The sequence below is a fragment of the Diplodia corticola genome, assembly GCF_001883845.1.
Source record: "Diplodia corticola strain CBS 112549 chromosome Unknown scaffold6, whole genome shotgun sequence".
Taxonomy (NCBI): Eukaryota; Fungi; Ascomycota; class Dothideomycetes; order Botryosphaeriales; family Botryosphaeriaceae; genus Diplodia; species Diplodia corticola.
In genome coordinates this window covers 501,811-527,787 of record NW_017971485.1, presented here as the reverse complement: position 1 = coordinate 527,787, position 25,977 = coordinate 501,811, and the positions used below count along the sequence as shown (strand labels likewise).

At 57.7% G+C, this 25,977-nt stretch overlaps 10 protein-coding genes across 10 annotated transcripts; 5 read left to right on the top strand and 5 right to left on the bottom strand.

Moving 5' to 3' along the window:
• Nucleotides 1–534: 534 nt before the first annotated feature.
• Nucleotides 535–2,364, top strand: BKCO1_6000187 (multidrug resistance protein; the record flags this gene model as incomplete). The annotated part of the gene is made up of 3 exons (XM_020277835.1): nt 535–879; nt 932–1,123; nt 1,183–2,364. The coding sequence occupies 3 exons, from the start codon at nt 535–537 to the stop codon at nt 2,362–2,364; spliced, it is 1,719 nt and encodes a 572-aa protein (XP_020133882.1).
• Nucleotides 2,365–2,919: 555 nt separating this feature from the next.
• BKCO1_6000186 (origin recognition complex subunit 6) lies at nt 2,920–4,352 on the top strand (the record flags this gene model as incomplete). Its single annotated transcript, XM_020277834.1, has 2 exons — nt 2,920–3,101; nt 3,167–4,352. 2 exons carry the CDS (start codon nt 2,920–2,922, stop codon nt 4,350–4,352), a joined length of 1,368 nt encoding a protein of 455 aa, XP_020133881.1.
• A 564-nt stretch (nt 4,353–4,916) lies between these two features.
• BKCO1_6000185 (sterigmatocystin biosynthesis lipase esterase stci) lies at nt 4,917–6,212 on the top strand (the record flags this gene model as incomplete). Its single annotated transcript, XM_020277833.1, has 3 exons — nt 4,917–5,055; nt 5,193–5,771; nt 5,911–6,212. The coding sequence occupies 3 exons, from the start codon at nt 4,917–4,919 to the stop codon at nt 6,210–6,212; spliced, it is 1,020 nt and encodes a 339-aa protein (XP_020133870.1).
• Nucleotides 6,213–6,683: 471 nt separating this feature from the next.
• Nucleotides 6,684–8,297, bottom strand: BKCO1_6000184 (aspergillopepsin-2 heavy chain; the record flags this gene model as incomplete). The annotated part of the gene is made up of 2 exons (XM_020277832.1): nt 6,684–7,890; nt 7,942–8,297. 2 exons carry the CDS (start codon nt 8,295–8,297, stop codon nt 6,684–6,686), a joined length of 1,563 nt encoding a protein of 520 aa, XP_020133879.1.
• A 1,102-nt stretch (nt 8,298–9,399) lies between these two features.
• On the bottom strand, nt 9,400–10,636 carry BKCO1_6000183 (sprt-like domain-containing protein spartan; the record flags this gene model as incomplete). The annotated part of the gene is made up of 2 exons (XM_020277831.1): nt 9,400–10,147; nt 10,413–10,636. 2 exons carry the CDS (start codon nt 10,634–10,636, stop codon nt 9,400–9,402), a joined length of 972 nt encoding a protein of 323 aa, XP_020133869.1.
• A 469-nt stretch (nt 10,637–11,105) lies between these two features.
• Nucleotides 11,106–14,570, top strand: BKCO1_6000182 (tbc domain-containing protein; the record flags this gene model as incomplete). The annotated part of the gene is made up of 1 exon (XM_020277830.1): nt 11,106–14,570. The coding sequence occupies one exon, from the start codon at nt 11,106–11,108 to the stop codon at nt 14,568–14,570; it is 3,465 nt and encodes a 1,154-aa protein (XP_020133868.1).
• Nucleotides 14,571–16,859: 2,289 nt separating this feature from the next.
• On the bottom strand, nt 16,860–19,015 carry BKCO1_6000181 (peptidoglycan binding domain containing protein; the record flags this gene model as incomplete). Its single annotated transcript, XM_020277829.1, has 3 exons — nt 16,860–18,142; nt 18,207–18,300; nt 18,362–19,015. The coding sequence occupies 3 exons, from the start codon at nt 19,013–19,015 to the stop codon at nt 16,860–16,862; spliced, it is 2,031 nt and encodes a 676-aa protein (XP_020133884.1).
• A 682-nt stretch (nt 19,016–19,697) lies between these two features.
• On the bottom strand, nt 19,698–21,908 carry BKCO1_6000180 (uncharacterized protein; the record flags this gene model as incomplete). The annotated part of the gene is made up of 5 exons (XM_020277828.1): nt 19,698–19,966; nt 20,031–20,639; nt 20,698–20,831; nt 20,886–21,368; nt 21,430–21,908. 5 exons carry the CDS (start codon nt 21,906–21,908, stop codon nt 19,698–19,700), a joined length of 1,974 nt encoding a protein of 657 aa, XP_020133883.1.
• Nucleotides 21,909–22,283: 375 nt separating this feature from the next.
• BKCO1_6000179 (phosphate transporter) lies at nt 22,284–24,320 on the top strand (the record flags this gene model as incomplete). The annotated part of the gene is made up of 3 exons (XM_020277826.1): nt 22,284–22,322; nt 22,373–22,809; nt 22,865–24,320. 3 exons carry the CDS (start codon nt 22,284–22,286, stop codon nt 24,318–24,320), a joined length of 1,932 nt encoding a protein of 643 aa, XP_020133827.1.
• A 188-nt stretch (nt 24,321–24,508) lies between these two features.
• On the bottom strand, nt 24,509–25,153 carry BKCO1_6000178 (uncharacterized protein; the record flags this gene model as incomplete). The annotated part of the gene is made up of 1 exon (XM_020277825.1): nt 24,509–25,153. The coding sequence occupies one exon, from the start codon at nt 25,151–25,153 to the stop codon at nt 24,509–24,511; it is 645 nt and encodes a 214-aa protein (XP_020133828.1).
• Nucleotides 25,154–25,977: the final 824 nt, after the last annotated feature.

Sequence of the window (25,977 nt, the reverse complement as noted above, 5' to 3'; positions counted from 1 at the left end):
TCTTCAGCGCAAACCGAGAAGCGGGAAACGAGCTCTCGGTAACCTTTCCGGCGCTGGGGTTATGATGGTGACGGCAGATGCAGCGTCCAGACCGCGCTCCGAGTCTGTTACATCAGAGCTTGGCATCGGGATCTCGAATGGGCCTGCGCCAGATCTCACGTCTTTCCGCATGGAGCCGGCGGCGCCTGGAGATCCGGGCGCCGTCCGCATGCACTAAGGTAAGCACATGGTCCACCACGCCGAGCCGTACCGCCACCATCACAACATGGGCCGCCCACGTCATAGACTTCCAAACTCCACGTTTTTTGCCCGGAACGCAGTCTATCGAATGGGCTAGCTCTGCCGTTTCTGGTCGGAAGCCGGCAATAATACCGACTTCCGTCGGACCCTTCAACTCCCGACAGACCGTATGACGATGTTGGAAGCATGGTGACATTTCCTTTATAATGTGTTCGCTGTTCCTTGGAACCCGTTCTCGACTTCATCAATCGTGAAACCAGTCCCTTTCAATTTCTCCTCTCGTCTTCGTCCATCATGAGGGACCTTATTCAGGAATCCATTTTTGGTCAGACGGCGCGTTTGCTCACAAGAGGCAAATTCCTGCAGTATCCCGAGGAGCGAGATCCTTCTCTATGGAAGCGATACATCGACCCTGGGAGATCAGGAGGCCAGGCGCTTCAGGCTGCTTCCTTGTCGAGCCGGAGGGCCCCTAATGGAGAGTCGGATGAAGAAAGCAAGCGAAGCGTCGATGTCGAAAAGGAAGGAATCGACTCGGATACGACGTCGCCAGACGGGAGAAACCAAGCGGGTGCCGACGCCGACGCAGAGAATGGAAAAGATACGCTACTGGTCACTTGGTACGGTCCGGATGACCCAGCGGTAAGGCACGCTTCTCCAGACACGCCGGTACTGTATCTGACTTTCTTTGCAGAATCCGCAAAACTGGTCTGTAGGAAAGAAATTCTTCGTAACCTTCGAGATATGTCTCTTGACCTTCAGTATCTACATCGGTTCCGCCATTTACACTCCTGGAATCCAAGATGTCATGCAAAAGTTTGGCGTTTCCCAGGTCGCCGCAACCTTGGGGTTGACGCTTTTCGTCGCTGGCTACGGACTTGGTCCGGTACAATGTTCTCCTCTGGCCCTGTAATCACGCAGTGACTGACTGTTGTATCCGAGCAGATGATCTGGTCGCCCATGTCGGAGATCCCATACATCGGCCGCAACCCCGTGTACTTCCTGACACTCATAGTCTTCGTCGTCTTCCAAGTCCCTACTGCCCTCGCTGTCAATTTTGGCATGCTCCTCGCCTTCCGTTTCCTGACCGGCTTCTTCGGCTCGCCGGTCCTGGCCACCGGCGGTGCTAGTGTCGGCGACATGTATGCGCCGCGCAAGCGCGCTTACGGAATGGCCGTCTGGGGCATCGCGGCCGTCTGCGGTCCTACAATGGGCCCGCTCATCGGCGGCTTCGCTGCCCAAGCCGAGGGCTGGACATGGACAATCTGGGAACTGATGTGGCTATCCGGCTTCTGCCTCGCCTTCATCTTCTTCTTCTTGCCCGAAACCAGCTCCCAGAACATCCTGTACCGCCGCACCCGCCGCCTCCGCAAGCTGACCGGCAATTCCAAGCTGAAGTGCGAGCCGGAGATCATGGCAGAGAACATGACGGGCAAAGACATCGTGTTGATGGCACTCGTCCGGCCGATCACGCTGAACTTCACCGAGCCGATGGTGTTCCTGCTCAACCTCTACATCGCACTCATCTACGGTCTTCTCTACATCTGGTTCGAATCCTTCGTCATCGTCTTCGTCGAGATCCACGGCTTCGACCTCGGCCAGCAAGGCCTCGCCTACCTCGGCATCTTCGTCGGCGCCCTCGTCACCATCCCGCCCTTCTTCACCTACCTCTACCTCGTGCAAGAAAAACAGTTCAACTCCCGCGGCGACATCAAGCCGGAAAAGCGCCTGCCGCCCGCCTTCGTCGGGGCCTTCTGCGTCCCCATCTGCCTCTTCTGGTTCGGCTGGAGCGCGCGGGCCGACGTGCATTGGATCATGCCCATCATCGGCAGCGCTTTCTTCAGTGTCGCTGCGACGCTGCTGTTCAACTCGGTGCTGAACTACCTCGCCGACGCCTACCCGGACCACGTCGCCAGCGTGCTGGCCGGCAACGACGTCATGCGCTCCGCTTTCGGCGCGGGGTTCCCGCTGTTCGCAAACGCCATGTACAAAGATTTGGGCGTCGGGTGGGCGAGTAGCACACTGGCGTTCTTGGGCATTGCGTTTATCCCAATTCCGTTCGTGTTGTACATTTACGGTGAGAGGTTGAGAAAGGACTATAGCAGGCATGCGAGGAAGGATTTTTAAATGAGGTATGAGATTGTCATGACTTACGAAGGATATATGTACAGAGCATTGAGCGACATGTTCGGTTCTGCGGTTTTATTAAGCAAGCCATGGCGTTTTTAGGGAGAGCATATAACTTTAACTTGGAGTACTGAAACCTATTACTGCAATTCTTGTTATTGACATGAGGTATAAAGTGTACACATTCTCTCTTTTTTCTTTTTTTCAAGTTCATCAACTATCTCTACGGCAAAGAGGAGCTCCAGAGCAGATTTGGAAAGAAAAAAAAGGAGCGTTCTTACATCTAAAGGGCTGGCTGCCCACCCTGTCATGTTAGTCTTTTAACAAAACGGTGGCGGGTCCGTTTACGATCCCCTCGGCATATCTGCTTCAGTTGGCTATTCAGGATTCTACGGGGTATATGTTTTGCAACCCATTTCAGCAACATGCATTTTTGCACGTGATGTCGCGTCGAAGCTATGACGCGGTGCGCGAAGCTTAGCTGCGTCTTTTCGCCCACTCCAACCATCCCCGCATCATCGTTCAGCAACACCAGCTTTTCTGCCATTGAACACCATGAGCAAACCGGTCGAACAAGCCCTCGTCGGCCTCGTGCCCGCGCACAACGGACCCATCCCGCCCGAGCTCCTCAACACCGCCGTCTCGCTGCTCGCGCAGTCGCGCAACAAGGCAAGCAGCCTGAGGCCCGAGGAGGAAATCGCCCGTACCTACGCATGCGCCCATCTAGCATGCGAGAGGTCAGTCCTCCCTCCTTCATCGCCAACTCATTCCCTTTCCATACTGACACGCGCAACCATGGCAGACTAAAACAACGCCTCAACCTCCCCCCGATCGCCCCTCGCCCGCCCATCCCCCCTCGCGCCTACAAGAGAGTCTACGCCTACCTCGACAGCGCCCTCACCACCACCACCACCCCCTCATCCTCCTTCACCGGCTCCTTCTCCGGCGCCCCCGCCCAACCCCAAACCCCCAGCAGACGCGCCACCCGCACCGCCGCCGCCACCACCTACACCCCCTCGAGCCGGCGCACCCCCACCGCCACGACAACCCCGTCCCGAGCAACACCAGCCCGCAAAACACCGGCAACAACGCCGCGCGGAGCAGCAGCAGCAGCAGCAGCAGGCGACACACGCACACCGACCGCCTCCTCCACAAAAAGAAAACGAGGCGACACCGCTACCACGAACCACGGCGGCGACGGCATCGTCCCGGCATACGTAGCGCCCCTCATCCGCGCGCTGTGCCGCGCACTCGACGCGCCGCGCGCCGCGGTGCCGCACGTGTACGCCGGCGTGCAGTCGGTGTTGAAGCAACAAGCCGCCAACACCACCACTCCATCTCGGTCGTCGGCGCGGAAAACGCGTCGCGCGGAGCATGCGCCGGCGGAGGTGGTCGTGGTCGTGGGCGAAAAGGACGTGCCGCCGCTCGTCGCCGTGTTGCTGATGTACACGATGATCCGGCTGAGTGGGCGGCCGACGAGCGCGGCGGAGATGCGGGAGAGGAGGGGGAAGGTGGTGGAGGTGTTGAGGGAGGAGGGGGGGTTCGGGGAGACGGGGGAGGAGGAGGAGGGGGAGGAGGAGCTGGTGGGGAGGGTGGAGGGGTTGTTGGTGGAGGTGAAGGAGAGGGGGTGGTTGGATATGGAGTGGTTTGGGAACGTGGTGCAGCAGGGTGAGGATGAGGGTGAGGATGTGGATGTGGAGATGGAGGACGGGGGGGATACGGAGGCGGATGAGGATGGGGATGAGGATGAGGGAAGGGGGGGAGTCCCGCAGACGCCGTATACACCGTTGAAGAAGAGGAAGACCAAGGCGGTGGATGTGCAGGCCGGGGTGTCGCAGGGTGGGTTGGGCACGATGATGCAGGATAAGGTGGATTATTTGAGTGAGGCGAGGAGAGCGGGGTTCTTGAGGTGGAAGGCGAAAATCATGAAGAGGGTGGAGCAGATTGAGCGGGAGGACGGTCAGCAGGCCATGGATGTCTCGGTGTGATGGACGTCGTGGATGAAATCTCACGCTACCGGGTAATACGAGCGGTGCGGTGCTGGGTCAAGGCTAACCGATGCGAATGAGTCAAAAGATACCCGAATGCATGTTCCGCATGGCGATGAAAGATGCTTGGTGTTCTACTTGCGGCAGGTTGATCGACCAACCGTCGTGTTTCGAGGAGTGCTGACATCTAGCGCTTATCGTTCACTCCCCGTGCTCTGAATGAGAACGCTGCACCCCGCCTTACACGTGAGACCGGTCATAAGATGATCTGCTGCTTCCACCACCCCGCTTCTGCTTTCTCACATCGAAATCTCTGCGCATCGGACTACAACTCTGGCTACGCAACAAAGACGGAAGAATTAGAAAAGGAGCTTGGAATTGCGCAAACATGTCGGCATCAACCACAGCGACGCACGAGAACGGGTACGATCCAGCATGGCTTGAGGTTCGTATGACATCCGCCTTCTCTCTTTCCAATAAACTACGAAAGAAAAAGAAAAAAAATGAACAGCGGCGCTGTGTTGCTGACTTGAAGGGGGCGGGGGAAACAAGCTCGAAGCCGCAATGGGCGGCCGCAAGCACCTGTCCGGCACCTTGACAGAGAAACGAGCCCAGTTCAACAGCCTTTGCGATGCGATGCAGGCGGCATGGCCGCAGCCTCTCGTAGACGGCGAGGGCAGAGTTGTCGATGTGGAGGTCGAGGGTACGTAGGGAGAGAGGGTGGGAAATTATGGGACAAACCAAATCCTTCTTCCCCTCCTCTTTCTCCAAAGCACATTATTCTTTCCAACCCACCCACCTCCCCTTCCCCCTCTCTCGACCACTAACCTCACCACACAGATCTCACCATCCCCGCCCCGCCGTCACAGCACTCGGCCGCCAACAACACCACCATACCCCTCCGCATCTACAAGCCCCGCAACCGGCCGTTATACTCGAAAGAACCAACAACGGCGCCCCTCCCGACCATCGTGTGGTACCACGGCGGCGGCTGGATGGCTGGCACGCTCGACACGGAGCACGCGCAGTGCCAACTCGTCGCCGCGCTCGTCCCGGCCGTCGTCGTCGGCGTCGGCTACGGCCGGCTGCCCGAGCGCAGCACGGGCGGCATGCTGGATGACTGCGTCGCCGGGTTCCGGTGGGCGTGGGAGAACGTTGCTGCGGAGGAAAAGGGAGGGAAGCGGGGCAAGGACGTCGTCGTGATGGGCGGGTCGGCGGGCGGCGCGTTGGCGTTTGGCGTGGTGAGGCGGCTGGCGTTGGCGGGGGAGGAGGCGCGGTGCGCGGGCGCGGTGGGGGTGTTTCCGGTGACGGTGCATGGGGAGGCGCCGCCGGAGAGGTGGAGGACGTTGCATGGGAGTTATCGGGAGTTGTGGGATGAGGCGCCGGTTGTGAGGGGGGCGGATCAGAAGGAGGTGTTGGGTAAGTGGTGGCGGGTGGTGTTTTTTTTATTTCTTTCCTTTTTTTTTGGGTTCCCTCTCTTTTACTTGCCTCTTGTCTCTCTATCTCTCCCTCTTCTCTTGTTTTCAAACGCGGGTTTGCTAAGTAGCCGTGCCCACAGATATTGCGGCCGAACGCAGCCCAGAGGACCCGCTGCTGGCTGTCAAGTTTACGTACGAGGAGGAGACGCTCAAGAAGTTCCCTCGCACCTACATTGCGACGGCTGGGAAGGACCTCATGCGGGATGACGGAGTGGTGTTGGAGGCGGCGCTGAAGGAAGCGGGCGTACCGGTGAAGAGGAGAAATTACGAGGGGTTGCCGCATTACTTTTGGTTCTTCCCACAGTTAGGGGAGAAGACGATGCGGTTTATAGAGGAGCTAGCGGAGGGCGTGAGGTGGGTGCTTGCAGAGGGCGACGATTGATGTCCCGTGCAAGCTGCAGGCAATCCTGGTATCAGCGCCGGGTATCTGTGATATGCATAGACGGTCTCGACGGACACGTTCGTCGAATTTGGCATCGATTCCCAAGAGGAACGACTTGAAAGTTGCCGATCCTAAATCAATTCTACAGACCAGCTTAGCCATCTGTACTTCGAGTCGCTGTTTTACACTTGATCTCATGACATTGAGTTGTTAAAGCTGTAGACTGACCTCACACTGAAGAATCCTCAACAAATGGAAGAATGCTCACAGAGGCTTGCCGGCTACCTGTCGAAGAAGAAAAGGGTCTTGTATAATTTCTTTGTATGGGCACTACTTATTGTCTCGGCCTGATCTTCTCAAGAAGAGAGGAGAAGAAAGATTGCAAAAAGAATTAGAAGAGAAACCGGCCATGCAGTGTACCTGCCTCTAGCCATCCTGTCCCTCGATTTGGATAGCTCCGGCGTTGCTGTGTTACTTCTCCTCGGGGAGAGGTTTGTACACAATGCTCACTAGGGTAGTGCCAATCAGCACATCCGTCATGGGCACACCTCCCGGACCGTAGATGCGCATCGACTCCACATAGTTGCCGTTCGCATCTCCTGGGCCAGCCTTCCTGCCACTTGTCGTCTCGACGAGCGTATCGGTAAACTCGACTGTGTCGAAATCAGGGAAAGGCTCGTGCGCCGGAAACTCAGACACGTTCTTTGCAAATGGGTCGGTCACCACCCACTCGGCATGATAGCCTTGAACAACGTCTCCGCCGGTCAAGGTGATGGTTGCATTTGCCCTTTCATTGCCGCTGTTGAGGTTTCCGTGCTTGGTGATGGTACCGCGACCGCTGGTGCCGTTGGCATTGTCGAACTCAAGCTGTAGAGCCAACACATCGCCTTGGGCAATGGGGAAGTCGTTGAAGTAATGCTCGACTCCACCCATTTTGAAGAAGGGCTCATACCAGACAGTATTGCCCATTTGGGGTGCGACGATGAGATTGACACCGACAGAGGAGCTAGGTTCATCATCTTGGGCAGTACCTCCGATCTTGACTGCGACGACGGCGGTGTAGTTGCGCTCCAGTGCAGCGCCCGGCACAGACAGCGCAGGCACGATGAAGGTACCCTGGATGGCACGATAGTTGTCATTTTCAAGAGGCTGGACGAACCTGACACCAGCACTGCCGCCGGGGCGGACGGGATCCACGGTGCGCTTCTCCATGGCGCGACGCTTTCCAACGCGGGGATCAAATGTGACTGTGAGCTCACGGGTGCCCAAGACAGTGTCCGTCATCAACTTCCAGCCGTCCCGAATGGTAGAAATGAGAGCGCCACCCTCTTCGGGGCCAATGTTCCTGCCATCGCTGGTGTAGGCGACTGCATTGGTGAATTGAACCGTACTGAAGTTGGCGAGCTGGTTGTCGACTGGCTCCGCGATGAACCACTCAGCATGGTGGCCGAGGAGAGGCGGTGCGTTGGCAGGAGCATCCAAGATCTTGTGGACGCCCTTGCCAGTGGTGTGATTCTCGACAATGGCAATGCCAGTGGAGAGTGAGTATGCCTCGACGCGCATTGTGACCACATCTCCCTCGGAGATGGCCAGCTCAGAGTCGTCGAAGATTGCATCGCTCTTCGGATACCACACGTGGAAGGCGCGGTACGTACTCTCGCCAGAGGCCTGGACGGTTCTGTAGGGCTCATGTCATTTCCGTATATCGTAGAGGAGTAACTTGACCTACAAGAGGATACCGACTTGGATCCAGTAGTTGTTGCTGCCTGTGGTACCACCAAAACCGACATTGATAGCAGCCTCCCAGTAATCCTCGGGCGGGAATCCGACAGGAATGGTGACCTTAGGGACCGTGAAGCTTGCCTGAACCGCGGTGAAGTGACCGGAAGAAGGAGGCTGCGGGAACACCACACCGGCCCACTTGTCATAGTTCGGAGAGAAGGACGTCGTGACAACGTTGCGCGTGAGCTTGTCAGGGGCGGTGGCCAATCCCGTCTCACCAGCGCCGGCAGCGAAAGTGAGGCCGGCGAGCAAAAGGCCGAGGAGCAGGGTAAGGCCTCCGGAGAGGCAAGTGGTGACCTTCATCTTGCGGCTGCGGTGAGCTTGCGGCTACGGTGAGCTTGCGGCTGTGAAGTGGAGAAAAGAGGATGTGGAGGAAGTGGAGGAGATGGATCGCAAGAGATGGAATTTATATGTGCCAACTTTGGCGCTAACTATAAATGGAAATCGCCATTGGCTGCAGGAGGAAGGCGCGACCGGGAACTGGCTGTAGACAGGTGGACCTTAAGTCGCGAAGTGGTCACCGTGGAGCTGTCTTGCGCGACAAAGGACACGTTCGACGAGGCACGTGTTCATACTATACGTTTCTCGTCAGTATATACCCGCAGTGAATGTTTGGGCGACCGAAAGAAAACATGGACCGGTCACTGTAGCAAGCATATGTTGTAAAGTCAACGTGGGAAGAACACAGACTAGCTTAGAGGGTTCCAGAAAACACCAAAAGGTGCTACGGGGGACAGGATAGATGATCGACGCATGATGTGTATGATTGGATCCCAATGTTTAGAAAAGGCAGTCAAGAGAGCGACGATCACTGAGCCAGAAGACATTGTACATACATATGGGGAATTTTGAGCAATCCTCACATACAATCGTCACAAAACTAGAGACCGAGTGGCCAGACAGTGATCAATTTGTGATTAACTCTGCCGCGAATGAGCGTCGACGGTCTGTACAAAGTCGGTATCTTGCCTGCTGTTGACGTAGCGGTAACTCTTTTCTTGAATGTTAGGTGCTTCAAGATCATAAACCATTTGATGAGTGCAGCAGAATACTCACAATCGCACCCCTCATCAAGTCTGCTTGGTAAGGGTTACGATTCTCGTGGTTGCTGTTGCTGGAGGTATTTATGTCGGATCAGAAGTCAGAAATTTAGTTTGGTTCCTGGGTCAAAGCTCACGAATGCTCAGGGCGCGCGCTCGAGCCTTCATGTTGACTTCCGGCGCCGACTCCAACAAGAATGGCATGTACATACGGATATTCACGTTCTGTTGTTCAGTCGGTCTTGGCCAACTGACTCGCGCCTGTTTTAAGCTTCAACGGTTGCAAGCGTTGTCTAGACCACGACGCGCCGTCCATAGGCATGATCATCGTGTGCAACGGCGATCAGCGGCTCAGATCATGCAGATCAGCCAGTCCCGTGCACGGCGTCAAGATGATCGTTGACGGACTCCTCCGTGACGGGGACGTCACAAATCGGGCAGGCAAGGAGTGTCTTCTTTTGTTGGGCGGCTGGAATGCTTTCCTCATCACTGCGTTCTCGTTTGGCACTCGAGCCCCGACCGTCTGGATTCGAGAAGGTTTCCCCTTGGCTGGGTCCAATAGAGCTTGGAGCAACCTTGATCCAACGGTCAATTTTGTTCTTCTGGCGGCCAGCTCTCTCCTGCGCGCTCAGGGCGTCAACCTGCTTCTTGGTCAGGTCGGGCTCTGCTATTTTGGCAAAGGCACCGCCGCAGTCTCTCTGATGCTGGGACCACCAGCTGTCAGACCTGCCGGGCGCTCGGTTCATGCTGCGCTTGACAAGGCCGAAGTAGGGCGGACTAGCTCGGCAGGGGCCATCGCACAACCACACGTGGGTGCGATAGCTGTCAACCTCGTCGTGAAACGTGTGGAAGACGGCGACATCGAAGCCGCCGTGGGCATTGATGGCGGAAGCGAGCATCTGAAACCCGGCGCCGTGGCCGGACGTGTCGTCGTCGTCGCGGGAGTGGCGCCAAGACGAGGTGACGAAGAAGTAGGCATGGATGGCTTCGTGCAACAGCGTGTTGACCGTGTCGGAGCGCGGGCGAAATTGGAGCAGCGGCTCGGACAGCTTGAGCCGGATGCGCGTGTATTTCCCCTGGGCGTCTTTGACGAGCTCGCAGATGCCAGCGCAACTATTGAAACCGACCGTCAGCCTCGGGCGTTTGATGCGACTTCATGCGGTTTCCCGTTGGAGCAATCTCAGGGAGGCGCAGGGAGGAGGGGAGCCCTTGCCATGCACGCGTGATGAAATGAGAGGTGCAGCAAGCCGCAACGCGTGGGGGGTGCGAAAAAGAAATTGAGGAAACGAATGGGCCGGTGGCAAGGATCGCCAGGAACACAGGCGCAAAGCAAACGCAGGGACGGGGCGGGCGCAGGAGGGGGCCGTGTTGCACGCACAGAGTCAAGCGCGACGACCAAGAGAGGTCGACGCGGGCGCGCAGCGTGGCGCGGAAATAGAGCGTGTCGAACAGGGCAAACAGCTCGTGGATGTCGACGGAGGGCGAGGCCGCGTCGGGGTCCAGCATGCGCGCGATGGCGGAGCGGGCGACACGCTGGTCGGGCGATAGGGCGTCCAGCGCGCGCATGGCCAGTGCCGCCGCGTCCTCGTCGGTGAGCGGCATGGCCGTCGCAGGGCCTGGAGCAGGCAGGGCACAGGGTCTGCGATCGCGCCCGTAGGGCTTAGGCAGATTGTGTGGGGAGCGGGCTGGCCTGAGGCATGTAGCGGCCGAGGTTGGGCGCCGTGGGCGCGGCTGTCGGGGCGATCACGCTCGCGGATGCTGCCCAGGGCCGTTGTTGACACGGGCATTCATTCCCTCGAGAGCCCTTGCGCCTTGCAATTCTTTGCTCTCTTCAGCGCCCCAGGCCCCGCTGCGGTGCGGCCGCGAAACGCCAGCTCACTGCGCGGTTTTCCACGTCGCACCCCGGTGCCGAAACGAACTCCACCGCCCGGCCCAGACATCCCGGCCCATGACGCAGAGCCCGCGAGCAGTGCTTCCTAAGCTCCCACCAATAAATTCCGCCGTCAAAACCACACCGCCGCCCCCGACACGCTGCTCCCGACGCGCTCGATGCTGCCACGCCGCCCCGTTCATGGAGCCCGGTAATGACGCCCACGCCCGGCGCGCTTCGTCGACGCACTCTGCCTCGTCGAGCAGCCGCAGGTCTGCCTCTGGAGCCACCGCTCGCCGCACCAGGCCGCGCAAGACCGCCTCGCATGCCTCGCTCGCCAGGTCTGGCGCCCCGACCCCGTCCGACAAGAGCCTGACCTCCTTTCCCTCGCTGTCGCCGTCGCCCGAGGCCTCGCCCATCGCCGCTCGCTTCAACGAGATCCTGCTGGCCCAGCCCCAGTCGCCGCAGCTGCCCCAGTCGCCGCAGCTGCCCCAGGACGACGCAGGCCTCCCCGACCCGCCCACCGTCCCCCGGTCCTCGAAGCCCGTGCAGTCGATAGTGGGAAGCCTGCTCGCCACCCTGCCCTCCTCCGACGACCGCTCCGCCCTCTTCGACGACACCCCGCAAGACGTCCGCAGCGTCCCCGGAAACCTACATCATGCGAGCGACGACCAGATTGAGCGGATGTTGGCCAGGTCTGGGCCCGTCAGCGTGGTTAAGCAGTTGGCGCAAGATCTAGCGCAGCGCGACGCCCAGATCACGGCGTTGCGAAGAAAGGCCGAGGAGCGGGAAAGAATCCTTCGGAAAATGCTGCAGGAGTGCGAGGTCTCGAACTTGGACATTGACGAGCGTCTGAAGCTGCTCGAGCGGGGCCCCACGCCAAACGGCGCCGGCGATGCCGGCGAGAGAGGTAGGAAGACGAAGCGACAGAGCCTGGTCGACCTCGATAGCGTGCACCCCGAGGACCCCATCGACAAGCACCTGGCTCGCGCCATGAGCGACGAGAATGACGGTGATAGGGAGTTGATGCAGGAGGATGACGCTTCACTGACCGCCTTCCCGGCCCTGAGCGACGATCACTCCGTTAACTCTGCCGATCTCGCCGCCACCAAGACAACCAAGAACTGGAAAAGTTACATCTGGAACGGCTCACTGGCCAACAAGAGAAGGAGCCAGACACCCAGTGTCACGAGTGCCTATGACGAGGACATCCAGACCCGCTCGCGCGCGTCCAGTGGCGCTCAGCGGAAACGCCTTAGCAGTGACTTGTTCGCGCCTCCATCCCAGCCTGTCTCCAAGGCCGTCGACCACCTCAAGAGATTGGAAAGTGGGGACGAGGCTTCATCCGTCACCTCTCGGAAATCATCGGGCTCTGTTGCCTCGTGGGCGATGAGGCTGGTGGCTGGAAACAACCAGTCAAACCGCGAAAATGACAAAATTGGTGCTTTGAGAGGCAGGGCCCCGCCCAATGGCACGGACCTGGAACGGTCGCAGCGCGCAGCTTCCATGGATTCGTCAAAGACAGACCCAAGGGCAAAAGCAAAAGGTCGTGGGGCAAGGACATCTTTGGGGCCCACGGGGACAATCAAGAAGACCGCGCCATCTGATTTACCAAGCTCCAGCCCACCCATCAACCGCTCTGTCAGCAACATCGGTCCTGTTGAGATGGACATGATCCTACCAGAGGAAACAAGACCGCCAACGTTGATGCCGCACAATTACTACGGACGTGATTCTGAATTTCTCACCGACTCCTTTGGCTTCATCTATGATCAACGACGAAAGAAGAGGCAGGCACAGGCACAGGCTGCCGCCCTGCAGAAGGGAAAGCAACATACGAAGAGCGAGTCTCTCGGCACTGCACGGGCAATGCTCACTTCCAGAAATAGTGACGAGGAGATGCCAGCCGAGGTACTAGAAGAGGCGTACACGCTGCCACGGTCGGAAAGCGTACTTTCGCAAACAGAAGACATCCAGTCGGCAAAACGTAGCTGGCAAGATTATCTCAAGATCGCCACGTTCCCAACCGAACTGCTGTCGCATACACCCGTTGCCGCGCCCATGACTACAGTCGACATCGAAGAGACGCCCAAGGCTCCCCAGGTGACCGTTCAGAACAACGCATCGTTTCCGGCTGTCCGTAACAACCCTGAGCCAGCCCTCAGCGTTGAATCAGGCGCCGCAGAAATCTCGCAACCAACCATCAGTGGCCCTGCCAGCCCCATCTCGGGCGATTTTGGCAGCTCACAGCCAGACCCTGTCAAGGCGCTGCTGGACCAGTTGACCGACTTGCACAACTCGCTACAGCGCGATAAGCAGACTAGATGGCATGAGTTTTTGCGAAAAGTGCGAGCGGAACGAAAGCGCGAGGGTGATGCTGTGGCAGCAAGCGAGGGACGCGGGAAAAACACAATGCCCGAGACTTTACTCACCGATGGAGAGATCATTGGAACCGCTGGATTGGGCAACAAGGGCAAAATCGGAAGAGCGAAGTGGAAAGAGTTCAAGAACCTCGTCTTGGGAGGGATCCCTGTCAGCTATCGCGCCAAGATCTGGGCAGAGTGCAGTGGCGCCGCCGCCATGAGGATTCCCGGATACTACGAGGACCTGGTGGCCAACGGAGTTGACGACCCAGTCGTGGTTTCGCAGATTCAGATGGACATACACAGGACCTTGACCGACAACATTTTCTTCCGCCGTGGACCTGGTGTCCAAAAGTTGAACGAGGTCCTTGTTGCATATGCTCGTCGCAACCACGCCGTTGGATATTGTCAGGGCATGAACCTGATCACTGCGTGTCTTCTCTTGATCATGCCAACTGCCGAAGATGCCTTCTGGATGCTTGCAACCATGATCGAGACGATACTGCCAGAGAGCTACTACGATCACTCGCTCTTGGCTTCGCGGGCCGACCAGATTGTCCTCCGGCAGTACGTGGCTGAGCTTCTTCCCAAGCTCTCTGCACACTTTGACGATCTCAGCATCGAGCTCGAAGCGCTCACCTTCCAGTGGTTCCTATCCGTCTTCACAGATTGCCTTTCCGCCGAGGCGCTTTACAGGGTCTGGGATGTCGTTTTGTGCATGCACGACGGCTCGACCTTCTTGTTTCAGGTTGCGCTCGCACTTCTCAAGCTGAACGAGAAGGCACTGATCGAATGCGACAACCCGGGCGCCGTGTATCACTACATCAACCAGCAGATGACGAACCACGCCATCAGCATCGACGGCCTCATCCAGGCCAGCGAGGCGCTAAAGAAGGTGGTCCGGAGGAAAGACGTCGAAGATCGCAGGACAAAGGCCATCGAGCATGAGAAGGAAGTCTCGCGTCAAAGGGATGAGCTCCGGGCCGAGAGGTTGAGCAAGCTGAAGGAAGGTGGTCCTTCTGCTGCAACAATATCAACAGCGGAAAGCGGCGGCGAATTGTCGTCGTCCTACGGGTCGGCCCCACCCCCGCAACTAGTCGTGCAATCCGCCACGGACGACTACCCAGAAGATGTCGTCAACATGTCCCCTCCCGAGCCGACGACCCCGACCACGATGACGTCGTCAGTGAGCTATTCGTCGTCCAGAGACGACGAAGAGCACCACCGCCACCCCTTGCCCGAGGAGCTGGAACGGAGCTTGACGCCCATGCCTATCGATGAAGAGCTGATGTGGAGAGCTTAGAGGAAAGAGGGCTTTTCAGTTTTCACCTTTTCTCAAATTACACACCACACCACCATGCGTACATGCCCAACGTCTTTCCTTTGTCGTAACGCCTGCGCAATCTTTTTTGGCTGCTTTTTTCCATCAGAGGGGTGTTGGTGCATATAGGACAAGACTTCGTTTATTTTATCGTATTTTTTTTGGGGGGGGTGGAGCAGTGGCGGCGGCGGCGGCGACCACGACGGCGCGGAGGAGGGCACCGGGGATGTTCAATTCTTTTCTTCATTCCTCGTCATCATGATGGATGGACGGAGCCTGGAAGCGAAAAGGGGAAAAACTTCTGGTCTTCATCAGTGTATTATTATTCTTCTTCTCCTTTGGAGCATCTTTTAGGAGCATTTTCCTGGCGTTGCGGTATTATCAACGTCGTTCAGTAGTGGCTCCCTCCCCAACGTTTCTTTGACGGTCATGGCACATGCACATTTTTATCCCTCTTCCTCTCTTTCTTCACTGCAGGCATCATGGCAGTCGGGAATGCGGTCACGATGATGGGCTTTTGCTGTTGCGTTTTTTGTACTTCCTCTTCCCCTTCAGCGCGCGGGCGGTTGCATACGGGTCTTTGTTTGTTTTTTTCCCTCGCCTGATCGGTCTGCTACCGTTGCTATATTCTAGATTGTGATACCTATGTGCGTGTAGATTCTTTTTAGGCGGTGGGTGTTGTTGGAAGCTGTACAACAGAGAAAAGGAAACCGCGTTGTTCTCAAGTCGTCATTAATGATCTGTTATTCGTGAGATGGGATGGCCTAGGCTAACAGAAACTGATTCCTGCTTGTGAGTCGCTACGAAGTAGGGCTGCTCCTGCCCACACTTTCCACCTCCACATTCAACACCGTTCAAGCTCCGAGCTGACCCTCTTCGCCTCTCCAGAACCAATAAAACATCTGCCAAACCCTGATATTCCTCCTCGGCATCCAGCTCTTCCATCAGCATTCGATAAAGCTCGGCAAGGATCGGATTCGTGAGGTCTTCATTCGCTGCCTCGTCAAGCCAAGGCAAGTGAGGCCCTACCGGATCGATCAGCCTTGACTACCTTAGAATGACGACGAGATATACCAACAATCTACCGGCCGTTTGAAGTTGTTACTACTATGGTCGGGCATCCTTCCGGCCGTCTGGAAAGAGGTCAGAAGGTGTGGGTGTGCTTCTCTCTTTGGTTCTTTCTCAACTTCCAAGTCCCGAAATGTTGCGGAGGTTTGTTGATAATCCAACGAAGTGGATGTGAAGCCGGGATCATCATTTACGGGCGGCACTCCAGAGCCCTCCAAGACCACCGCCGACGATAGCCACGACCGAGCTGTCGGTTCCTTTGGACCCCTCACCCCGGCTGTCAGCGTCTTGCGCCGACGCCAGAATGTGCTCCAGCTAAGAGTCCGAAGATTCCCAGCTACGGACTATTGGGTTTAGTAACATGCATCAGTGTACACGTGGTAATGCTCTTCTACTATGAGCGACGTCAGTGTTCAAGAAGAAGTAGGTCCCTAAAGCTTGTCAACTCATGACACGCGGTTCCTGAAAGGCGATGTTGGAATTCACTTAAACGGTGTTCACATTACAGGCTCAACACAGATTTCCCCTCCATCTCTCCTGGACCCAATGCCAGAGATAGCACACCGTATTCCGAGATCTCATGCCTGTTCGACGTGCGTCTGTCCCATTGGGTCCCGTCTTGTCATCGCTCGCTTATCGCTCCAAAATAGGCTAGTGGGAGGTGGTTGAACGCTGGCAAGTACCAGACACACACTCTCCCCGCGGCATCTCCCGGTCTATGAAGCAGGTATCAGTGTTATCCTGAAAGTCTCTCAGCCCGTCTCTAAGCTGGCCGGGGGTGCCCTTGCAAAGTTCGGGCCGAAGGACCAAGTGCCCAACTCACGGGGAGCACTGACGTCGTAGGATTGCGCCTGACCTCCATAGGCACCATCAAAGGGAGCTTGGACGCACTGTTTGGGCTTCCTACCGAGAGTCGCCAGGATTGTACCCGTGACATCATCCCATGCAAGAGCCTCTGCAGATAGTATTCTCGTGGCAGCCATTACAGACAGCGATACACTGTGATGGCATTGTGACTGTGTGGAGACTGCTGAGAAGACGATAATGAACGGTAACATTACCAACATTTGTTCCATTACAACTGCACACCACTCGCTTATTCAAGCTCAGGATACTCTCTCTCTTTCTCTCTCTCTCTCTCTCTCAATCCTTCACTCTTACCCACCTCATCCTACCCGTCCGCCTCCATCCATCTTTCATCCATCAAAAAGCCTTAACCTCCCCACCATTCATCATCTGCTCCAGCGCCTGATCCTCCAATCTATCGGCCGGGTGCACATTAACATCCTTCTTCCCGCCCTTATTCTTCTTCCCACCCTTCCCAACATGCTGGTCCTCCGCATACCCACCATGTTCCTCCCTCCCACCCCCACCATACCCACCGCCATTGGCCCCCACCCCAGCAGCATCGACGACATGCCCGTGCTTGATCGCCTCCTTCACGCCCGCATGCATGACCACCTCTCCCAGCGGCTCCTTCTCCCTCTCGCCCACGCCCTTCGTCGCCGCCGCCATGAGCGACTCGACCATCCACTTCGGCCCCAGCCGCCCGCCGACCTTATCTTTGACGCCCTCGCGTCCCCCTCCCCACGTCGTCCGAGTCCAAAACTGCGTGCGCACATCGCCATCTCGTTTGCCGTCGACGCCGCCGGGCCCGTGCGCCGCCGCCTCCTCGATCAGCTTCGCGTTCCGCTTCGTGAACCTCTGCTTGAGCCTGGGCGGCAGGAGGCGGGCCTCGAAGTTGGTGCGCCCGTGCACCTCTCTGATGACCCACTCGCTCAGCTCCCTCTTCGGCTCCGCGCGGGCGTGCAGCGGCCAGAGCGCCGGCACGGCCGGACGGACCCAGACGGCCCCGTTGCCGTCGGCGCTCTCCTCCCAGCTCCAGCGGGGCACGCCGATCTGCGGGAGGAGGCTGGGCAGGTTCCAGCCCCGGCGGCCGCCGAGGGCGGGCGGGTCGTACGGGAACCAGGAGCGGGCGGTGGCTTCGGCGCGGTAGCGGACCGAGGGGTGGAGGGTTTCGTTCGTGCGAGACGATGCCCACTGCACGTCGCTGAGGTCGTACATGCCGGGGGTGCGCGTGCGGCTGCCGCCCATGACGTCCAGGCGGAAGGTCTGCACGAGGGTCATCATGTCGAGTTCGAAGGCCGTGGCCCAGTTGACGCGATCAGTGTCGGCGCCGCTGCTCTCGTTGAGGAGGAGGATCTTGTTGCACGCATCCTTGTTGAAGTGGAGGAGGCCATCGACCTGGTCGCACATCCACGCGAGTGTGATGTCGTGCATCTCCGAGTCTGGGAGCAGCTTCGTGATCATGTGATTGAGCTGCGTGTCGCCGCCGCCGATGGATTCGTGGAAGCCCGGAAACCAGCATTGTTTGAGGTTGGGGGTCTTATTTCCGTCCATGAACTTTTCGTCGAGGTACCACAGCGTTGGTGTGAATGCGCCGCGATGCTCATCGAGAGCAAGAGCCTGGAAGGCATTCTCGACTCCTGTGGTCCATCAGCTTCATTCGAATTACTGATGAGAAAGTAGAGGTTTCTCAAAGAAACATACTGGAGTTTAGCGCGGCGTCGTGAAACTTGAAGTGGCCGTTGAACCAAGGGATTGCTCTGGACAACATGCTTTCTGGGATGCCTAGTGCACCCACCTAGGTTCGATATCAGCATCTTTTGGCAGAGCGCAGACAGAATCGGGAATCTTGAACTCACCGTGTCCCATACCCCGACCACCTTGATTGTCACCTTCGGGAACATCTTACTGTCCGGGCCCATTGTCTCGTTGGCGTCGTGGTGGAGGCGGTAGATGAACTGATAGTCATCTTGTTTCAGCAAGGGCTTCAGTGCTTTCACCTTGTCAATGAATTTGATGTTTCCGAGGTTGCGCTCTCCGGCCATGTTGCCGATTTTCCGGTAGAGTTGATAGGCACGCCTGAACTCTTCCAGGTAAGCTGGTCTGATCAATCCTAGCTCAGTCACAAGCCCAGCCAAAGCACGCGCCGTGAAAGCGCCCCGGGAGAACCCAAACAGAAAGATCTCATCCGCGGCATGGTTCTTGTCTGCGTGGTGGTAGTTGGTCGAGAGATAGTGATACGCTGTCAGGACATTGTCCTCAAGGCCTGCACCGAAGCTGCCCGATACGACATAGTCGACAATGCTGTGACTCGTGGTGCCGACACCAGACTGGTAGTATACAACCTGTGGGATTCCTCCGGAGTCCTCCGACTCGGGGTGAATCATGCGACTGAGTTTCCCAACGTTGGACAGCGTTGTTGAGTTGTCGTAGTGCCTGTCTGCCACTTGCCAACTTCCATCGCAGCAGATGACAAGGCGCTTTCTGGGACCCTTGGTGTTCTTATCCGACATGTTTGGGAATCTTGACAAATTTTGCGTCGTAGTGCTATGAATATAGTAGAAATTTGGAGATTCGATATGGGAGCCTGCTCGAACTTATAGGATCATTTGCAGGCACTAGATAGGGTTTATCTCATCATTCCGTGCACCACATGAAGGGGAGCTGAGAAGTGAAAACAGGAGGCAGAGATAAGTGCTCATGTGCAGCTGAGTTCCAGTCAGGCTATCCATGGGACTAAGAAAGTTTCAGCTGGCATGTGCGATTACATGTGCTAGAATGCTGCGAGCAAAATATCCTGAAATGGTTAGCCGACGTCTGGAATAAGCCAATCAAACAGCCGGAAGCCCGCGTTGGCATGTAAGCATCGCAGCAACTAGCCTCTCGTGGGGACCACTAATCGAGTATCTCGAAACCCCACAGCCATAGTGGGCAGTGCGCCGCGACACTCCTGAGAGGGGCAGTGGATCATTGGCTAAGAAGAAGTAAGAAATGCCGTGCCAACGGTCTCGACTAATTCTTAACAGGGAGAGTACGAATGCGGAAATAAGCGACCGACGGATGCGGAAAGGTGCCTCGTTCACTTGCATGCATGTGAAGTGACAGACCAGCTATCCAGAACCACTCGCGTTCGAGATGCTGGAGCTGGATCCGTTGCTGCGGCAAATGAAATGATTGTATCGGGTGCATCCCTCTTCATATGCGCAGGTGCCCTGTCATCGTATCCAGCCGTGGCTGTAACATCGGCGATATCGCTGGCGAGATAGCCTCATGCTCCGCCCTGGCTGGGATTGTTGGAGAAGTGAGCAGCAGCGCTTCGAGTTCTGCCTTTTCACGATCAGCAGGCAGCCCACTGGCCACGGAGGTGTTTTCCAGCTCGGCTGAGATATCTGCCATGGAGAAGGTGCAACTAGCTTCATCGGCTGCGCGAATCTCTTGGAAAGATTTCATGAAGCGATCGAAATCTACGCGTGATATCGTAAGCGACCAGAACGAACAGTGCCGAGTCTTCAAAGGGGGCACGCTTACCTTCAACGGTATCAAAACGTAGATCGAGGTATTTCATGTCAATCATGAGCGCTGCTTGCTGCGGGGTTGGCTGTGAAATGTTGGGAAGGTGGTCTGTCACGGGCGTCGATGCTTCACTGGTCTGAGAGCGTCTGAAAAAGCCCCTGAACGAGCCTTTGCTCTGGCCTCCCTTTGGAGGGAAAGCAAAGGTGAGCTTCACTCTCTTCTCTACTCTTCTTGACACGGCCTGGGAATTGAATCGGAGAATCGGGAATTCTACGTCTCTCCCTGCGTGATTACCGAAGAAGGATATGGAGTGATGGAAGGGAGGATCGCGATCCCGCCAAAATTTGACATGGCCATGGATAGCTTCGCCGTATGTACTTGAACCACTCCGGTTGCTCAGGATCAGGTGGAAGTTGAAGACGTCGACGAGATGCTTATGGCGAATGTCCTCTTGGAAACAGATAAAGGGCTCGTTTTGGACGAATTCGTAGACGACGCGGGTTGATGAAAAGAAGCGCTCCGAGTTCTCGGATCTCAGGGCAACCTTGTGGAGAGTGCTGAACTGGATGACGGATTCCTCGCCGTGGTCTTTGTGAAGCGTGAGAGGGAAAGCGTTGTGTGGCACTGTGTAGATGGTCAAGGCGTGGCTCTTTATGTGGACCGTGCGGGGGTAACGGCTTACGGTAGTGCACGAACTCTTGGTCCGAGCCCTGGATGGACCACGTTATTACACTGCCGTCCGGATGTGTGCTTTTCCGCCAGCCGAGCAACTGGATGTCGCGGGGCAAACTCGAGTTTTCTTTGGTGTATAATCGTCTAGTTGTAGTTAGAGATGGGCCACGACTATAGGCAACTACTTGACAAACTCACAGTGCCGCCACATGGGCAGGCAGAGACGCGGGTCCGAGAGACAACAGAGGGAGTTTCTTGTGGACGGGCAAAGGTTCTTGTGGTGCTTTTTTCGAGGAGGTGAAGCTGGTCATGGAACTTTGCTGCAGGCTGGGGGATGTGCTGGATATCGAGGGACTGCATGTTGAGCCGAGCGAGGAGGGCTGTATGGACGGGGTGGCCTGGCCGCCGACTTCTGGCGAATAGTGGGCTGGGGCACGATTGCGCGACGCCTCGGCTTTCCGCTTGAGCTGGTAGCGGCCTCGGACGTCGACACCGTGGTGGTAGTCGTCCGTCATGGAAAATGCGGCCGCGGAGTGGGTGTCGCTGCTGGGCTCGGTCCCGGCATGGTTTCCTGAAGGCAAGCTGACAACGGTCGCGGTGCAGGCCCTGCGGAGCTCGGGAGGCACTGTTTGGCGCGGCGCGGAAGCGGCATCTGGTGGTGGTGGGCCGCGGGCAGTGCGACTGTCGATTCTTGCTTTGAGTTTAGCGCGGCTTCCATCAGCTCCGGCGGACGAACACCCACCCATAATCCCGGAGCAGGCCTTCGAGCTGCTCGGTGCGCACCAGAAGCTCGCCGCTCAGCAGCAGCGCGCGTCCGGCGGGGAAGGCATTGCGGTCCAGGCTCAGCGCGCCGCCATCAGGGTCCAGGATCGAGTCACGGCGGAACAATATGCACTCGTGGATGAAGGCAGCGCATTCGTCCAGCTTGCGATCGCAAGTCTCGACGAAGGGCGCGTCGGCTTGGAGCGCGGCGGGCAGGGAGCGCAGGCAGACGAGGGCGCGGCTCAGGCGGGCGGCATGGCTGACGAGCTGCTTGACGGCGGCAGGAGTAGTCGAGGAGCTGGCCCAGATGATTTTCGAGAGCTGCGACGACTTGGCGATGGCCGAGTCCAGAAGGGCGGGCGTGGCCATGGCAGAGGATGGCGGCGGCAGCTGGGCAGCCGGGCAGCTGTGCAGCTGTGCGGCTTGGGCTGGGAGAAAGGCGGGCGGCTGCGAGGGCATGAGATGAGCGAGGCTTGAAAAAAAATCAAGGCAGCCGGGTCGCATCCATCGCGTGAGGAGCGGGCCGCGTCGCCCGCGTGGGCAGGACAGAAAGTCGGCACAGGCGCAGAGGTGGAGCTGCGCCGGGCTGCGCTGGGCTGCGCTGGGCTGCGCTGGGTGGCGGAAACGGCGCTCCTCCCGCTTATGTCTGCCGCTCAGCCAATACCAAGCCGGCGGCCCTCAGGTCCTGCTGTGCAGCTGCGCCGCCGTGCAGTTCCCGCTCGCCTTCCGCCTTCCGCCTTCGCTCTTGCCTTCCTCGGTACAGCCACCACCACCAGGTCGCCGGCCTGCGTCTGGACGATGCCCGGTACATGACCACCTGAAGCACCTGCTAGCATGAATTCGATCCACCATATTCCCGACGCATCCGCCTTCGTGAGTCTCCCGCCAACCCTCCCGCAGAGCCGCTGCTGATCGCCCACTAGACCAGAACCCAGCAGCTGCATATCATCAGGCGCACCATAGATGGCAACTCGTTCAACTGGCTCGTGTGGGCCGTTGCCGCCCTGGGCCTGCTTACCGATTCGTACAATCTGTTCACCTTCAATGTCATCATCAACGCCTTGTACTTTGTCTACTGGCCCGACGAGGACGACACTCAGAAGGAGTTCCTCATCAACATGACCACCCTCGTCGGCTCCATTGTTGGCCAGATTGTTTTCGGCATCTTTGCCGACAAGTTCGGGAGAACCCGGCTGTATGGCGTCGAGTTGGTCATTGTCATCTTCTCCACTTTGGGCGTCGCCTCCGCCTCCAGGGGCGAGGGCTCCATGGACATCCTCGCATGGCTCCTGGTATGGCGTTTCGTCATGGGAATAGGCATTGGCGCTGAATATCCGCTTAGTGCAGTCATAACTACCGAGTGAGTTCATCATGTCCGGAGTGTTTCTCCAAGCCTCACGTTGACAACCGCACAGATGGTCTCCTACACATGCGCGTACGCGTATGATGGGCTCCGTGTTCTTGATGCAGCCGCTCGGTCAGCTCATCGCAAACCTGGTAGGCCTCGGCGTCGTCATGGGCTACAACAGCAAGCACCAGCTCGACAAGTGTTCAAGCCCCAGCATTGGCGACTGCCGCCAACAGGTTGACAGGATATGGAGATGGGTCACCGGCGTCGGCGCCATCCCAGCTCTCCTCGCCATCGTCTTCCGCTTCCTGATCAAGGACCCCGGCCTCTACGAGCTCGAGGTCCGCAACGACGGTGACAGCGCCTTCAAGAACACCGACGAGGTCTACGGCGGCGGCATCCCAGAACCCGACTCCCACGGACCCCTCAGGCACACGAGAGGCAGCAGTCACTTCATGGACATGGGCGAGCCGCCCCTCCCCGTCCAATTCTCCCGCGCCGACCTCTATGACTACTTCATCGCCCAAGGCAACATCTGGTACCTCGTCGGCACCTCGACCACCTGGTGGCTGGTCGACTTCGCCTTCTACGGCCTGGGCATGGGCAACCCGCGCACGCTCGCCAAACTCTGGCTCAAGGGCTCCGAGCGCAACGCCCGCGTCGCCGCCCTAGGCGGACGTGTACCAACCTGGAACGTCCTCGCCCCCAGCGGCCGCCTCTCCGCGCACGAGCACAACGACGGCAACAACATCCACGCCGCCCTCGTCGAGGGCGCCAAGCGCAACATCATCACCGTCAGCATCGGGTCCGTCCTCGGCTCCGCCGCCTTCATCCTCCTCGGCGACCGCCTCCCGCGGCGGCGCGCCCTGACGCTCTCCTTCGTCGCCCTCGGCGCCCTCTTCCTCGCCACCGGCGGCGCCATCTTCGCGACCGGCGACACGGCGCGCCACGCCCTCTCGGTCGCGCTCGTCGGCCTCATCTACTTCGTCTTCAACCTCGGCGCCAACACCCTCACCTTCGTCCTCCCCGCCGAGATCTTCCCCACGCGCTACCGCTGCGCGTGCCACGGCGTGTCCGCCGCGTGCGGGAAGCTCGGCTCCGTGCTCGTGCAGTGGATACTGCGGCGCGCCAGGTTCGAGGGCGTCAAGGCCGACGACGTCGCCGGCGAGAATCTGGGGTACGTCTTCGTCGTGTTTGGGTGCGTCATGCTGACCGGGACGCTGTTTTCGTGGGCGTGGATACCCGAGGTGCAGAAGAGGGGGAGGATGAGGGATGGAGACGACGAGGAGCGGCGGCGGCGGCGCGGTTGTTGTGGTAGTAGTGGTGGGCTGTTGAGGGTTTTGCCGAGTAAGACGCTGGAGGAGCTGGGGAAGGGGATGGAGGCGGCGAGGGCGGAGAAGGTGGCGGTCGAGGCGAGTTCGAGCATGGTGGGAGCCGGGTCGGCGGAAGAGGAGGGAGTGGAGATGGGAGATGTCAGAAGGAGGAGGGGGAAGGATTGGAGGAGGTGGGTCAGGAGGGTTTGATTTTTATCTATGGCTGTGTGTATGTATATATGAATGACTGCGTTTGGGGAGTTCTCTCGGAGTTTGTGCTGCTGCCTTCTTTCCTTCCTGGAACTCTCCTTGTTATAATACAAAGCCCTGGATCTACGATGATAGACGTATAGTCCCTATCGTTAATGATGGTGATGATGCAATAAGGTAAAAATGGATCACACCTCCTCCTGTTCCACCATCTCCCTCGCCCCTTGCTTCAACCGACTCTGGTCAGCCCACTCGGAGTCCCCCTCGTCTTTCAGAATCAGCGTCAGCCGCACGATCTTCCAGAGCCTCGTCGTCTCAGCGGGATCTGTGGGGGGGATCTGGTCTGCTGATCCTGATTCTGATTCTGTTGGTGCGGCGGTGCTCGTGCCGTTGGGGTGATTTTGCTGGTGGCCTTGGTGGTGAGGTCGTTGCTGTTGTGGCGACTGCGTTTGCTGTTGTTGGCCTTGGGGCTGTTGCTGTTGCTCTTGCTCTTGCTGTTGATGTTGTTGGTCTTGGTGGTCGTGGTGAGACTGGCCTCGAAGGTTGGAGTGGTGATGAGCTTGGTGGCACGGGTCCTGGCTGTGGTTGTGCGAGGGATGTGCAGTGTTCTGGTATTGCCCTGGGCTCTGGCTTTGGCCTCCTCGACCGTGACGTTTGGCTGGCATAGCGATTGTGTTGATTACTCTTGCTAGGTGGTTGGTGTAGTTTTGAGGTGCAGATGTGAGATGGAGTGATGGAGTGATGGGCTTTTGTTTTGGTTGCGCGGGTGAGAATGTGGTGTGTTGCAGGTGAGCCGTGTATGTGAGGAAAGAGGTCGGGGCCGCTTTCCGCATGTAGGCTATTTTGACCTGATGATTCTGGTGGTCAGAAGCGGAAGGGGCGGCGGACTGGAGAAGGGTCCGCGGATCGTGGAAACTTCAACGGCCAAAAGTGACGCGTTTGCATCAAACAAATAATTTCTCAGTTTGATGCAACAAGTGGGCATAGCCGCTTCGGTGAGAAAGGCCGAAAGCACTCCCTCCTAGCATTCCTCCGCTTGCACTTCCCCCTTCGTCTTCTCCTCATCCTCTAAGTTGCTCTCATCCGCCCACTCAACCTCACTTTCTGATACTCCCACCTCCGGACAGATGGTGTGGAACTTCTTGCAGTTGGAGGTGAAATCTGAAAACCCAGTGTGACGTTGTACATGGTTGGAAGGGAATCCGGGAGCCACTAGATGGTTCTATGAGTCACTGGCTGTGGTGTCACTGCACCAATGTGTGGGAAGGGGACACTTCCGACTAAGTTCAACTTTCTCACTGAATATGCTGCAGCCTTCGTTCAGTTACGATGATCTCAACCAGCTCTCAACCCTCGCTTTCCTCCGATCAAAACTTGTATTGCTATGACCGACCCTCTAAGCGGCTTCACGGCGGCAGGGACCAAGCCCGCTTGGGTCTTCTTGCGGTTCATTCGCTCTGCAAGCGTGACCATAGAGTCTAGATAGACTTATCGATTTGATGTATGCTCATCGTTGACAACTGATGTCTATTTAAGATACGAGCCACTGCGAGTCATGAGAGATGCATGGTGCCTACCTAAATGCCGTGCACCGCACCGTCGGGATTGGCCAGCAAGCGCATCGGCGACAACAACAATTGCCGACAACAGATGACTC